General features: G+C 41.6%; 2 protein-coding genes across 3 annotated transcripts; one reads left to right on the top strand and one right to left on the bottom strand.

Annotated features, from left to right (window-relative positions):
• Positions 1–2,111: 2,111 nt before the first annotated feature.
• On the top strand, positions 2,112–8,371 carry crybgx (crystallin beta gamma X). Its single transcript, XM_070829177.1, has 6 exons — positions 2,112–2,155; positions 2,597–2,645; positions 5,001–5,122; positions 6,075–6,210; positions 7,119–7,258; positions 8,239–8,371. The coding sequence occupies exons 1-6, from the start codon at positions 2,112–2,114 to the stop codon at positions 8,369–8,371; spliced, it is 624 nt and encodes a 207-aa protein (XP_070685278.1).
• A 1,121-nt stretch (positions 8,372–9,492) lies between these two features.
• Positions 9,493–12,538, bottom strand: LOC139219857 (G2/mitotic-specific cyclin-B2-like). 2 transcript variants are annotated; one of them, XM_070851888.1, is made up of 8 exons: positions 12,453–12,538; positions 12,130–12,240; positions 11,481–11,768; positions 11,242–11,400; positions 10,923–11,159; positions 10,330–10,470; positions 10,121–10,231; positions 9,493–10,040 (listed from the first exon to the last, which is right to left on the bottom strand). In XM_070851888.1, exons 1-8 carry the CDS (start codon positions 12,477–12,479, stop codon positions 9,930–9,932), a joined length of 1,185 nt encoding a protein of 394 aa, XP_070707989.1. In that variant the 5' UTR covers positions 12,480–12,538; the 3' UTR covers positions 9,493–9,929. The 2 variants fall into 2 exon arrangements, with proteins under 2 accessions (XP_070707989.1, XP_070708067.1); XM_070851966.1 differs by having other exon boundaries at positions 12,130–12,237; positions 12,453–12,531.
• Positions 12,539–12,620: the final 82 nt, after the last annotated feature.

The raw sequence follows: 12,620 nt of genomic DNA, 5'->3' as shown, positions 1-12,620 counted from the left end.
CTTGGTCAAGTTATTTAATAATAGATTAAATTGGACGCTTGTGCGCCGCTTCAGAAAAACAGTTTAACGCTTTGGTGCTTTTTTTTTTAAGAAATAAAGTATATTTATTCATTCACTCCCTGATTTTACTACAGTTGCATAAAGACAATGAAAGTAATGAAATTATTACGGTAAACAAAAGATGCAAACCTGCTCCTACAGGCTCCACTGAAGTCTTTCAGTCAGCCAGACCAGCAGGTGGCAGCACCTTCCCTTTAAAGGGGAAAACACATTAATAAACACACACACACAAGAAATTGGCTAATATATCAATTAAAGACTAGAAATAAATACAAATTAAGAAATTGGCTCCTACAAACAATAAAAGACAATTAGGAATTAACATGTTTTTATGATTTATTCTCACTCTTGTGATTCTGTATTTGTGCCTTCACACACTCAGGGGGTGGACACAATAACAGAAACACCAACACAGTGGTACATGATCAAATACAGTCGTCCTTCAAATACATATACTTTATTTTAGAAGTTCAAAATGTAGGTTTTCTTTGTTGATAAAGGTTTCAGGGGGATTTTGATGGCTTGGTTAGTGTTATTGTCGGGCTGCAGTGAATTACATTACATTAGAAACTGAAAAAATCTGTCTCTGTAAAAGAATTTCTGCCAAAAAGTTTTTTTTAAAAAAGATCCTGTTTGTCGTTATCATGAGAAACTTTCTCAAAATATTGACTTAGTATCTAAAGTCATTACTTTGAGATAGTAGGTCATTATTCTGAGAAGGTTTCTCATTATTTTGGAAAATATGTCATTTTGAGATACTAGATTATTATTTTCAGAAAGATTTTCACTATTCTGATGTATTAACTCATTATTTGGAAAGTTTCTCATTATTTTGAGAAACATTTTTCATATTTTGAGACACCAAGACATTAACTTGATAGTTTGTCACTATGTTGAGAAATTCTCATTATTTTGAGACACTGACGTTATTATGATAAAATGTCTCACAGTAGTGAAACTTATGTCATCACTTTAGAAAGTTTCTCATTGTTCTGAGTTACTACGTCATTATTTCAAGAAAGACTGAATCGTTATTCTGAGAACGTTTCTCATTATTTTGATGGACTAAATCTTTATTTTGAGAATGTTTCTCATTATTTTGAGAAATTCTCATTTTGAGATACTAAATTGATATTTCGAGTAAGTTTCTCACTACTTTTATATTTTCAGATACCATGGCGTTATAGTTATGTTGAGAAAATCTCATTATTCTGAGATACAGTTGGTATCAGAAAGTTTCTAACTATTGTGATAGTCATGATTTTAGGCCGTTTCTCATTATCTTGAGAAACGTTAGTAAGTCATTATTATAAGAAAGTGTAGAATTGGTTTATTCTTCCTTCACATTGGCTCCTACATAAATAATGTTTAGAGCACATCTCTAAGATTTAACTTAGAACCATCAGATGTCAGTCGGTGCAGCAGCGTGAAGTCTAATCTGTACATTCAGGTGCATAGAGATCCACAGGCAGGCTGAGGGGGGGGGCCCTGTTAGTGCCCCCCCCCCTCCTCGGGGTCATGACCTCCCTGGTGAATTCAGTGTGCCGGAGCTGCACTGCCCTGCACAAAGCATGAATACGACCATTATCATAAGGTGCATTGTTTACAGAGCATTGTTGTAAAAAATGCTGAATTGTTCAAAGCCAAAACTGTTGGCACTGCACTCTCACGTTTACATGTTAGTGTGTGTGTGTGTGTGTGTGTGTGTGTGTGTGTGTGTGTGTGTGTGTGCAGAAACACACTCTGCTCCCTCTGCTTGTTGTGTTTGCTCACCTGCATGCTCAGGTCTATTTCGTTTGCATGCTTACGTGTGTGTTTGTATGTTTTTTTTTTGTGTGCTCTGCATGCGGCTGCAGTGTTTGCGGCCGATGGTGTGTGTGTGTGTGTGCGGACAGAGGAGACAACATGAGCGCTGTCGTGTGTGTTTAGCATATCAATGGCGCCCAGGGCCCCGACGACTGTTGCAGAACCACTCTGAGCTTTCCAGTACCTGTCGGCTCACCTCTACTTGCTATATTTAAGGGGCTTTCTTGTTGCCTCGCAGAGCTGACATGAACATCTTTACTAAAGTCCCAGGATTAGCCCAACAAACCAGGTATGTTGACAGTGCCGCACACCAGCCGGGGCCCACAGAGTCAGAGTCCCCCCCGCCCACCAGAGGTGTCGAGGGCGGGTGGGCTGTGACGCCTCCAACACCAGTTTCCCAAAATCACCTGAAGAGTGATGATCATAGCAGGAGACTCACACACACTCACACACATAACTGTACATTTTAGGTGCAAGTTAATGATTTTAAATCACGACACTACGTCTAAATCAGCTGCTATCGGTCATAAACTGCAGCAGCTTGGAGTAGAAATGAAAATTACTTTGGTTTGTTTTTGACCAAAGTGACATAAGGCCTTTTTTTCACCTCCACACACACACACACACACACACACACACCAGTTTGTTCTGAGATTGTTCTGTCATCTGTTTTAATGATTGAGTGTGTTTGGGGTATAAATACTCATTAAAAATGCTTCTATATCTACAGCAAGCTGGGGTCTGTGCTCCAACGTGCCTTCTACGGGTCCAGTGGGAGGGTGAGTCCAATAATTATGTCGAGTTACTTTGTTAAAATCAGCTTGTTTTGATTTAAAGTTTAGTCGTTTTCTATCCATTTTTTTGTCGCTAAATTACGAGTGTATTTTAACGTCCTTGTTCACCACAATAATGTAATTAAACGTCATTACACCAGAGGGTGTGCCAGCTAACCTCGGCTGTAACCGAGAAAATAAAAGATGTAATTAAAATGTTTAAATTAAATTTTGCCGGCGTTATATTGTTTCCATGGAAACACAGTGGACTAATAACTAGAAAGCGATTAGTCCCATCAGTAGACTCCTATGCCGACCCTTAGTAACGCCCTTAGTAACGCCCCTAGCAACAGAGACGGTAACTAGTCCCTGCTGAGCTGATGCTCTCTAGAGATGGAGGGATTTCCCAAACTGAATAAAAACCACAGGTAGAAACACTGAAGCGCCTCGCCGGACTATTTTTTAGCTAGCTAGTAGCGGTTAGCCACAGCGGTTAGCCACAGTGGGCTGAAACTGTGATGAAAGTGAAGCTGCTGCAGAAAAACCTGAAACATGAGCTGATGCTGAACAGTTCAGAGAGCTGAAGGAAACTAAGGAGATTTGTTTTTAGAGAAATATTCTTCAGAAAGTAACTCATGGATTTTATTAATCTAAATTCGTCTGTGTAATATTTTTGGCGATGAGCGTGGCAGTGGTTAGGTGTGTGGTCGTGCTGATTTGAGCACGCTGACCAATCAGATTGCTTGGTCAGAACTACTTGTTGTATAACAAGTAGTTCTGACCAAGGGCAGGAAGTAAAACAAGACAAGACTACAAAATAAAACAGGAAACAAGCTCTGGAAGAGACCAAAAATATAAGCAGGGAACTCAAAAAGTCCTTAGAATAATAATCACAACACCAAGAACCAAATCCAGGCAGCGTTTACATCCACCAGGAAAATATAAATTAGCAAAACAAATTAGTAAATAAAAAAAAAACGCCTCAATATGGAAAAAAAAGGACCTTTAAATCAGATTCAAACAAGGATTCAGAGGTTTTATTTCTCATATACGCAAATAATCTGGGCAATGAAATGCTGTAGTGTCAAAAATGTGAATTAGACCAAAAGAAATATGAAAGATAGAAATAATTATATAATGATAATAATTATGTAGAGCTGTGTTTCGATATCAAACAGATATTCATAACCTATAAAAATACAGTTACACACAATGTAAACAAGGTCAACAGTGAGGTGGGTTCATCTGTAAATCTATAATCTATAATCTATAAATATCAGTAAAAGTTGTAAAGTAACTGGACAATAAAACACACACACACACACACACACTTACTGAGGTTAAGCAGAGGTCAAAGGTCAGAGTTCACCTGGACTTTTGGGCCCAGTTGTGACGTCACACGCAGGGATTTGTTGATCATGTGACTTTGTTTAGCGTTAGCATGTTGCTCTGCTAATGTGCCCCCCCCCCCAGAGCTGATGCTGGTGGGCGGTGCCTGCGCAGGGAGCTGACCAATCAGAGCAGACTGGGCTTTAGGGGGGAAAAGGAGGGGGGGGGCCTTAAAGAGACAGGAGCTAAAACTGAGCGCGTGTCTTTTCACACTAATGTCTGTTTTGAACATTACAGTATGGAAACCGTTTAATATGTATGTGTTTGACAGTGAAGGACAAAGCTGGGGCCAGGTCTTTAGCTTAGCTTAGCTTAGCTTAGCTTAGCATAAAGACTAGAATCAGGAGGAAACAGCTAGCCTGGCTCGGTCCAAACATCTCTGAAGCTCTCTAATTCGTTTTGTCTAGTTTGGTTTCTCTAATCTTGGTTGTTTTTTCAAGCAGAAATGTAAGGAAACATTTCCAATAACTCCACATTAATCAGCTCATTAATGTTTACTATGGCATCAAAATGATCAACAAGTGGAAAAATGTACAGAATACAGTGGACGTAAACTACAAAAAGAGAAAGCTTCACACGTGGGAGACTAGACTAGACTAGACTAGACTAGACTCTGTGTTTATTTACAGATACCTGTAGGAGCTTTGTCATCAGTTACTAACTTCCAAACTCTCCTTTTGGAGAATATAACATTTCCCCATCCACTTGAAGATGAGAGAGTTTCCCACAACAACGTTTGCTGTAGTTACTGGTGTCAGAATGGTGAACAAGTGGAAAGATTTAAAGAATACAGTGTTAGTGGAGTCGTCTGTAGTGAGTAAACTACAGAGACAGAAAAGACCTGCATAAAACCCCCCAAACTATAAAAACGTTACCAGTATTGTAAATGAAAGTAGTATTTATAATAAGCATGTTTATCCAGCAGTGAAATCGCAGCAGGACTCTATATCAATCTTTTCTGGTGTCCCTCAGGTGACCCTTTTCGAGCAGAGGAACTTCGCCGGACGGCGACTGGACCTGAGTTCTGACTGCACCAGGATCAGTGACAAGAACTTCCCAGAGAGATGTAACTCTGTGCAGGTGGAGAGCGGAGCGTAAGTCCACATCGCCACCTAGAGTAGACGACGGGTCACCGCAGCAAACACTGGGAGAGAGGAAGTCTGAAGCCTCCACACGACCTCTCTGAGGACTTTTTATATGACTATTTTCATAATTCACAGAGGGGAACTCCAAATGTGTGAAAGCAGATATAGTTAATTATATCAGGAGTCCAAAACCAAGTGATTCAGATGGGAATCTACAAATAAAACATCCAACGAGGAGGTTTTATCCATCTGTCTTTGAACAGAACTAAATAGTCATCCAAAACTTGAATTTACAACATGTTTACATATTTTTTTATTCAGGTAAAATACAAGTGAAACTGTCGAGACGTCAAAGTGAGAAGTGCAGTAAATTTCTGTGAAGTCATTTCTGGGTGTTAGGGTTAGCACAGAAATGGTTAACCCCATTTTTCACTGCATCAAGTCCTGCAGCTCTGTGGAAACAGCACAGTCATGGTTAGAACGAGGAACAAGTGTCTCATCTGTAATACAACACAGTGATGAGTTTAATCTCTTTTGATAATTTCTTTTAGAGAAATTGAGCTGAATCTACATATACAACATTGTTCCAAGTGTCCACATGTGCTAAAAAGCAGGCTTCCACACGTTAAACATGATGAACTATTTACATTTTTACCATTTTTACATGCAAATCAGTCGATGATTTGCACAAAATGACACAAAATTTGAGTTTTCTTTAAATGTCTTGGATAAATGTCACTATTGTTTCAGTGACTTTATTTCCACATGTATTAGAAACACTTTTCTACCACAGCTCATCACATCAATAATTGTCTAATTGTGGAAATTAAAGTACATTTCTTCTCTCTGCTCAAAGACAGAGAGAAGAAATCTTAATGTTTTAAGTCTGCATTTGAATGTAAATCATATTTGTGGATTTGACTGTTAGATTGACTCCTCTGTCTCCTCCGCTCTGTTAAAGATGGGTCGGTTACGAGCATGAGAACTTCCGGGGCCGTCAGTACCTGTGGGACATGGCCGACAGGGGAGAGTACAACTGCTACGACAAGTGGTGCGCTCAGGTGGACCACGTCAGCTCTGTCCGCGCCGTCAAACAGGTGAAACACACACACAAAAAAACACACTAATTACAGCTCAGACGTTCATTACAGGGACGAGACGAGCTCACAGACCCTGGTGATGAATCACCTGGACTTTATGTGTGCAGGTTTCTACTTTAACGGCACCAAACATCACAGAATAAACTGACAAACCAGGTAGAAAGCTGCTAAATCTGACATTTTATAGAAGGAAATACATGTGTGTGTAAAATACGTCACAAATAGACAAAAGATTAAGAAAGTATTGAGGGCTACATGTTATTACAAAGGAGGGAGAGAATAAAGAGGTGACAACTTTGTGTTTAAGAGAACTATAAATACATTTTACTGTAAGTATTATTGTTTAAATACATTTAAAAAAGGTAGATATCCTTTTAGATTATACCTTTATCTGTCCTATAGATTTATACCAGGTATAAAAGGCAGGAACAATTAGTAAATGAGGTTTTGAAAGAGAAAACAAAATTACTTTGGGAAAAGTCCCTACAGAGAGCCGTTATATCGTTCTCTGCACACACACCAGACTCCATTCATAAAAACACTAATTTTACCTTGCAAAAAAACACAGTGTTGCTGGTCTCCTGCTGCCTTGACCTGTTAGTTTGTGTCATTGTGTGTTACACAAATATCATGTTGGATCCAAACTAACCCCTTAAAACACCAAAGTCACACAATGACACAAACAGACTAACAGATGGAGACAGCGCTAGACCAGCAGCTCCTGTGTAAAATGACTATTTTTGTCAATGGAGTCTGGTGGCTTTGAATAGAGTGATGTTAACAGCTTTTTCTGGGTTAACCAAAAGATTCTTACAGATCTGTCTTTGTACACAGAAGTGATGTTTTCTGTAGAACTATATAAAACCAAAACTGCCCTCACCAGCAGCTGTTCTGTACATTTCCAGGACAACAACCCTGCCAAGGCTCAGCTGTTTGAGCGCGCCGGCTTCTCTGGTAAGAAGATGGAGATCCAGGACGACATCCCCAACCTGATGAGCCGCTACAGCCTCAACAGGGTCGCCTCCATCCGCGTGCTCGGAGGAGCGTGAGTACTAAACACCACAGGGTCCACTCTGTAGCTCTCCTGGAGCTCTCAGTCACACCACATGGTTTTCTTCAGAAGTTAGTTTGTCCAGAAAATTGTCATTGAGTTGTAGATGTTTACATTTCTGGAGCACTTTAAAGATTTTATTGACTTTTTGTCATTTGGGAACTTCATATGGCCCAAAATAAAAAGACCAGATAAACATAAAAAGACCCCAAAAACTTCAGTATAAACGATGGAACCATATTAAATAAGATATTTAAAAGAAATCAATATATATCAGCCCCTAAACATATCATGATGTGACAGTAATTACTGTATCACTTCTGTCCGCGGCTATAAAGGATATTAAATAACAATAAAAAATGTGCTGCAAATAGAGTTTGAAGCCTAGGCTTTACATTAAAGGACAACTCAATTTTTTAACCAAGGCACTATTTTAATATATTTTGGATCTGAATTGACTGGTAGGTTCAAAACCTCCTGGAATTGGTCCAACAATAAATATAAATATAATCAATCAATGTCTAAAAGAGCTTGTTTGATCCACTGACAGGCTCAGAGTGTTATTCTAAGTGTGTGACAGCATCATGGAAAGGATCCCTACAGAGAGAGACCTGGAAGATCCTTTTGGTTTAACCACAAACAGCACACACACCAGACTACATTCACTAAAACAGGGATTTTAGCTCATAGATCACTGGAGTTGCTGGTCGACTGCTGTCTTGATTGGTTAGTTTTGTTTGTGTCATCATGTGTCACACAGTTATAATGTTGGACTTGAGTTTACTCTTTGAAACACCAAATTCACACAATAACACAACCAAACTAAGTGGACATGGCAGTGGTGGACCAGCAACTCTCTTGTAAAATTACTACTTTTGTGAATGGAGTCTGGTGTGTTTGCAAAGAGCAATATAAACGCTTATGTTCATTTTAGATGACAACACTAATCTGTGTGTGTATGTGTGTGTGTGTAGGTGGGCTGTGTATCAGGAGCCAAACTACAGAGGACCTCACTACATCCTGGAGAAGCGTGATTACAACAACTTCTCTGACTGGGGCAGCCAGAACAACACCGTGGGCTCCATGCGCAGAGTCCGCTTCAACTAAACACCAAGACCTGACCTACCGAGTCCTGAGACCAGGACTCGCCCTCCAACGTCACACACATGAAACCTGTCAGCTTTACTCACAGCACCTATTTTACTAATAAACTGTAAAAAGACAACTTTTTTTTTCTTGTTTAAAGTTTTTTCATTACTTTTAGTTTATGAAAAGAATTCAGTGAAATGTTTAATATTCTGGAACCGTCCACACCAGCTCTTGTTATAATTTAATATAACACTAATACTTATCTTAAAGGAAAACATCAGTATTTTTAAATGTGGGTCCTATTATGTTTATTTTTTTAACATTTTGAATTCAAACCAACCGGTGGATACAGCTGAAAGTCTACAGTGGCTGTAATGTAATCCTTTAGTAAAGTAGGTCCACTAAAAGAGCTTGTTTGATCCACTGACAGACTACATTCCCACCAGACTACATTCACAAAACTAGTGATTTTACCTTGCAGAACACAGCAGTTGCTGGTGTAGTTGTCACTTTGGATTCCAATGAATGTGTTAAAACTTAATCTGTTAGTCAGTGATAGTGAGACTTTAGTGTTTTAACAAATTAGCTGGAATCCAAAGTGACAGTAGCTAGACCAGCAACTCCCATTTCCTGCCACGTAAATTTACCGTTTTAGTGAATGTAGTCTGGTGTGTGTGCTGTTTGTGGTTAAACCAAAAGGATCTTCCAGGTCTCTCTCTGTAGGGATCCTTTCCATGATGCTGTCACACACTTAGAATAACACTCTGAGCCTGTCGGTGGTAAAAACACTTTTACAGGATGTACCAACTATATAGTAGTGGATGTAACTACAGTTGCCTTAAAGGATTACGTTACAACCACTGAACTTTATTCCTACAAGTCATTTAAACAAAAGTATGTCTAGAAAAATTTTAAGTATTCATACATCAACCAGGGCAGGACAACAAGCTCTTATGTAGAGATTACAGGTCACCAAACTACTGCCACACTGGCTGCTACAGTCAGCACAGTTACCTAAATAAAAAAAACAAGTATGGTTTTCATAGAAAGAACACCAAATTACAAGCTACACGATCTAAAAAACACATTTTATTTTGATTAAAGAACAAAATTAGACTTCAAAAGAAGTCAGATCCATGCATGCCACAACATGCAACATGTCGACACATTAAAAAGGGATGATTGAGTACAAGAGGTACAACTACAGAAACAAACGCTTTAAGAAAACACAAGGCACTTGAGTCACTCATGAGGTAGACTAAAAATTAAAGACTACAAAATCCAACATTTAAGAATACACACAGTTGCAGACAGCTTCTGATTGGAAGCTGTGCAAAGTCTCAGCTCAGGCTTGATTGACACAACGCAGTCTGAGGTGCATTGGTGGAAAACCTCAATTTTAAAAAGCAGAAGGAAAAAAACAACCCACAAACGTTTGGCTAAAATTCCAAACAAATCACAAACTGATTCAAAAATATAAAAACATTTTATTAAAAAGACTAGTGAAGTTTTTCCACAGCTCGAACTCTAAAAATAAAGTGCAGGTGAAATGTCCACGGACGACACGTGAGAGTCCTCAGGGGTCTTTGAGCAGAGCGGTGGCCATGTTCCTCATGAGGGAGGAGCTCAGCTGAGGGATGAGGCTGATCTTCATCAGCTTGCTGCTCGAGTACTTCTTCTTGATGGCCTGCAGAGAACAAATGATCCAGGTTTGGTTTGTGTTCAGCTCAGAACAACAAGTTACTGCATTTTGGTCGGCCGACTCACCTGGAACTTTGTTTTCCCGTCGTTCACCATCACAACGTTTTTGGCGATGTGCTGCATGACTGGCTTCAGGTGGGCCTCGTCGTAGGCGGAGTAGTGCTGCTGAGTGGACGACTGAAGGGGAGGAGACCAATTAAAGAACACAGCTTTACTAAAAAGCAGCAAAGAGGCAGATTAACGACATTAAACTGCTTCAGTTCTGTCAGACTGACCCACGGCAGCCCGTCGAGCAGCAGCTGGGAGAGACAGAGGGAGGCGGCGGCGATCTCGGAGGGCCGGTAGTGCACCATGTCGTAGTCGATGAGGGTCAGCTCCATCAGGTACTTGGCCAGCGTGTGTCTCTCCACGTCAGACTGAGACAGAGAAAACAGCCAGCGCACTAAGATCTCTGGAAAAACTTTTACAAAGACTTGCCAGCAGCTATTTTAGCACAACAAGTGTATCATGTGTCTGTTTGTCTGCAGCCCTGACAAATAACACTGAACCTGAAGCAACGTGGCTGAGTCTGATTAGCAGGTTGGCATCTTATGTGGTAGAAACATCAGAACGTCAACGGAGAACCAAGGAGACTTCATACTAATGAGAAATAAAGGCCCATCTCTAATATACTCCTGCTTCAAATAAATGTGTGGCTCCCTCACCAATAAAGAGAAAAAGGTTATAATTTGAGGGAAAACGCTACAATAACACCGAATAGTTGCTACTCTGCTCGGGTCAGTGTGCAGAACTGAGAGTTTGCCTTTTAGATGCTGTTGGAGCCGAACAGATACAGTTACACCCACGTCAAAGACATGCAGACACTCACATTAGCCACCTTGGAGGCCCGTCTGAGGAAGTGTAACGGAAGAGGACGTCCCAGCTGAAAGTTCAGGCTCCTTAAAACCACCTGCTCCATCTCCAGGATCTGAGACTTGGTGAAGGCGTTGTCTGTGATGTAGGCGAAGTCCCCGACCTCCGGAGCGTACATCTCCTCGTACTTGCAGGCCACCAGCATGGACGTCACGCCGACGAGCTGCAGCTTCCTGAGAGAGACCGGCTGGACCTGCAGCACAGCGAGGAGAAGAGAGCTCACCAAACAGAGCTCACAAAACCCCCAGAGAGACGAGCACGCAGGCGGTTCTTACCTGGAGGAAACGATCCAGGACGGCAACTGTGAGGTACAGAGTCTCCTGCAGCAGCTGGAACCTGGAGTGGACCTGGACCAGCCAGTCGATCAGCAGAGCTCGCATGCGTTCGGTGATTTCATAACCCTGCATGTAGTTTGCTCGTACGGCCTGCTCCACCTGAGGACACAGACGGAGACGTGAGACAACCCGACGCAGGGCGAGAGCCCAGAGTTCGGCCCCCAGAGGGATCAAGTTACCTCCAGGGTGTGCAGATAGTGGTAGATGTCTTTGACATATTCGGAGCAGAGCTGCGGCAGGTCCGAGTCCTGCGCGTCCACGTCCTGCACGGTGAGCAGCGCCTCAGAGAAAGCCTGGCACAGCTCCGCCTCCTCCCTCATGGACACGTCGGCCGACTCCTCTGACACCGGGGGGAGAGGGTCTGCGGGTGCTTGGACCTCCCGGACCGCTGGAGGCGCCGCCTGGACCGCAGCAGGTTTGGCCGTCAGGGTCGACGGTTTGGCTGCTGCTTTGCCTCGTCCCGTCCTCTGAGGAAACAAATGTAGTTATAGTTAATCATGGATGTTTGAGTTTTGCACAAAAATGCTCATTTAACAGTAAAATAAAGAAAAAAAGGTTTTACTTGGACAGCGAATGAGTTCCTTTAGTCCAGCTGCAGCCGTGTCAGTAAACACTACATGGCCTGATGAATGTTAACTCTCAGACTTCACATGTGATGGTTTAACATTTGTAAGAAGATGCAACAACAACAGCTTCAACATGGGCTGTCCCTGTACTTTTGGCCATGTGGAGCAGCCTGTGTGTCTTTCTGTGAGTCATCATGTGACCCACAGAGCTGATTACAGGTGAATCACAGCCCAGAAGCCGTGTGTTGCTCCCTGATGTTACCTTTGTGTTGACTGCAGCAGGAAAGTTGGTGATCTCCCCCAGAGCAGCTCTCCTCAGACCCGCTGCGGTGCTTTTACCCATCTTCACCGGGTTCTCTGCGGCTGAAAGCTGCTAAAATAAACAGACAGACACAAAACTAAAAACCTCAGAAAAACACAAACGCTGTCTGGTTTTCACTGACAGTTAAATTACCTGTATTATAGAAGCACAGGTGAGCTAAGAGCCGAGCAGGCAGGAGACGCTGGTGTTAGCTAACAATGCTAGCTAGCTAGCTAAAGTTAGCTAAACGCAGCAAAGCAGCGAAATAAACTCACTTTACTCACCGCAGCACGAACTTCAACTGACGACATCGTTAGTGTCCGCAGCTACGAGGCCAAACTGTGACTCAGAGAACCGAAAAGATGATTTATTCATCGACAAGATCCGTGAATAGTGACTTCTGCAGATAAACAACACAGAGACTAGCAGCTTTCAAATAGCGCTCCGTCAAA

The sequence above is a fragment of the Pempheris klunzingeri genome, chromosome 1 (assembly GCF_042242105.1).
Source record: "Pempheris klunzingeri isolate RE-2024b chromosome 1, fPemKlu1.hap1, whole genome shotgun sequence".
In the NCBI taxonomy this organism is placed as follows: Eukaryota; Metazoa; Chordata; class Actinopteri; order Acropomatiformes; family Pempheridae; genus Pempheris; species Pempheris klunzingeri.
This window is presented reverse-complemented; position numbering and strand designations above follow the sequence as displayed.

Bases quoted from the DNA above. Each gene is read 5' to 3' on its own strand.
- LOC139219857 (XM_070851888.1), bottom strand. From the start codon at position 12,479: ATGTCGTCAGTTGAAGTTCGTGCTGCG. The intron at 11,401-11,480 runs GTAACTTGATCC...CTGTGTCCTCAG, and splicing joins ACTATCTGCACACCCTGGAG to GTGGAGCAGGCCGTACGAGC. The intron at 10,041-10,120 runs GTGAGTCGGCCG...TGTTCTCTGCAG, and splicing joins ACGGGAAAACAAAGTTCCAG to GCCATCAAGAAGAAGTACTC.
- crybgx (XM_070829177.1), top strand. From the start codon at position 2,112: ATGAACATCTTTACTAAAGTCCCAGGATTAGCCCAACAAACCAG. The intron at 2,646-5,000 runs GTGAGTCCAATA...GGTGTCCCTCAG, and splicing joins TCTACGGGTCCAGTGGGAGG to GTGACCCTTTTCGAGCAGAG. The intron at 6,211-7,118 runs GTGAAACACACA...GTACATTTCCAG, and splicing joins CTGTCCGCGCCGTCAAACAG to GACAACAACCCTGCCAAGGC.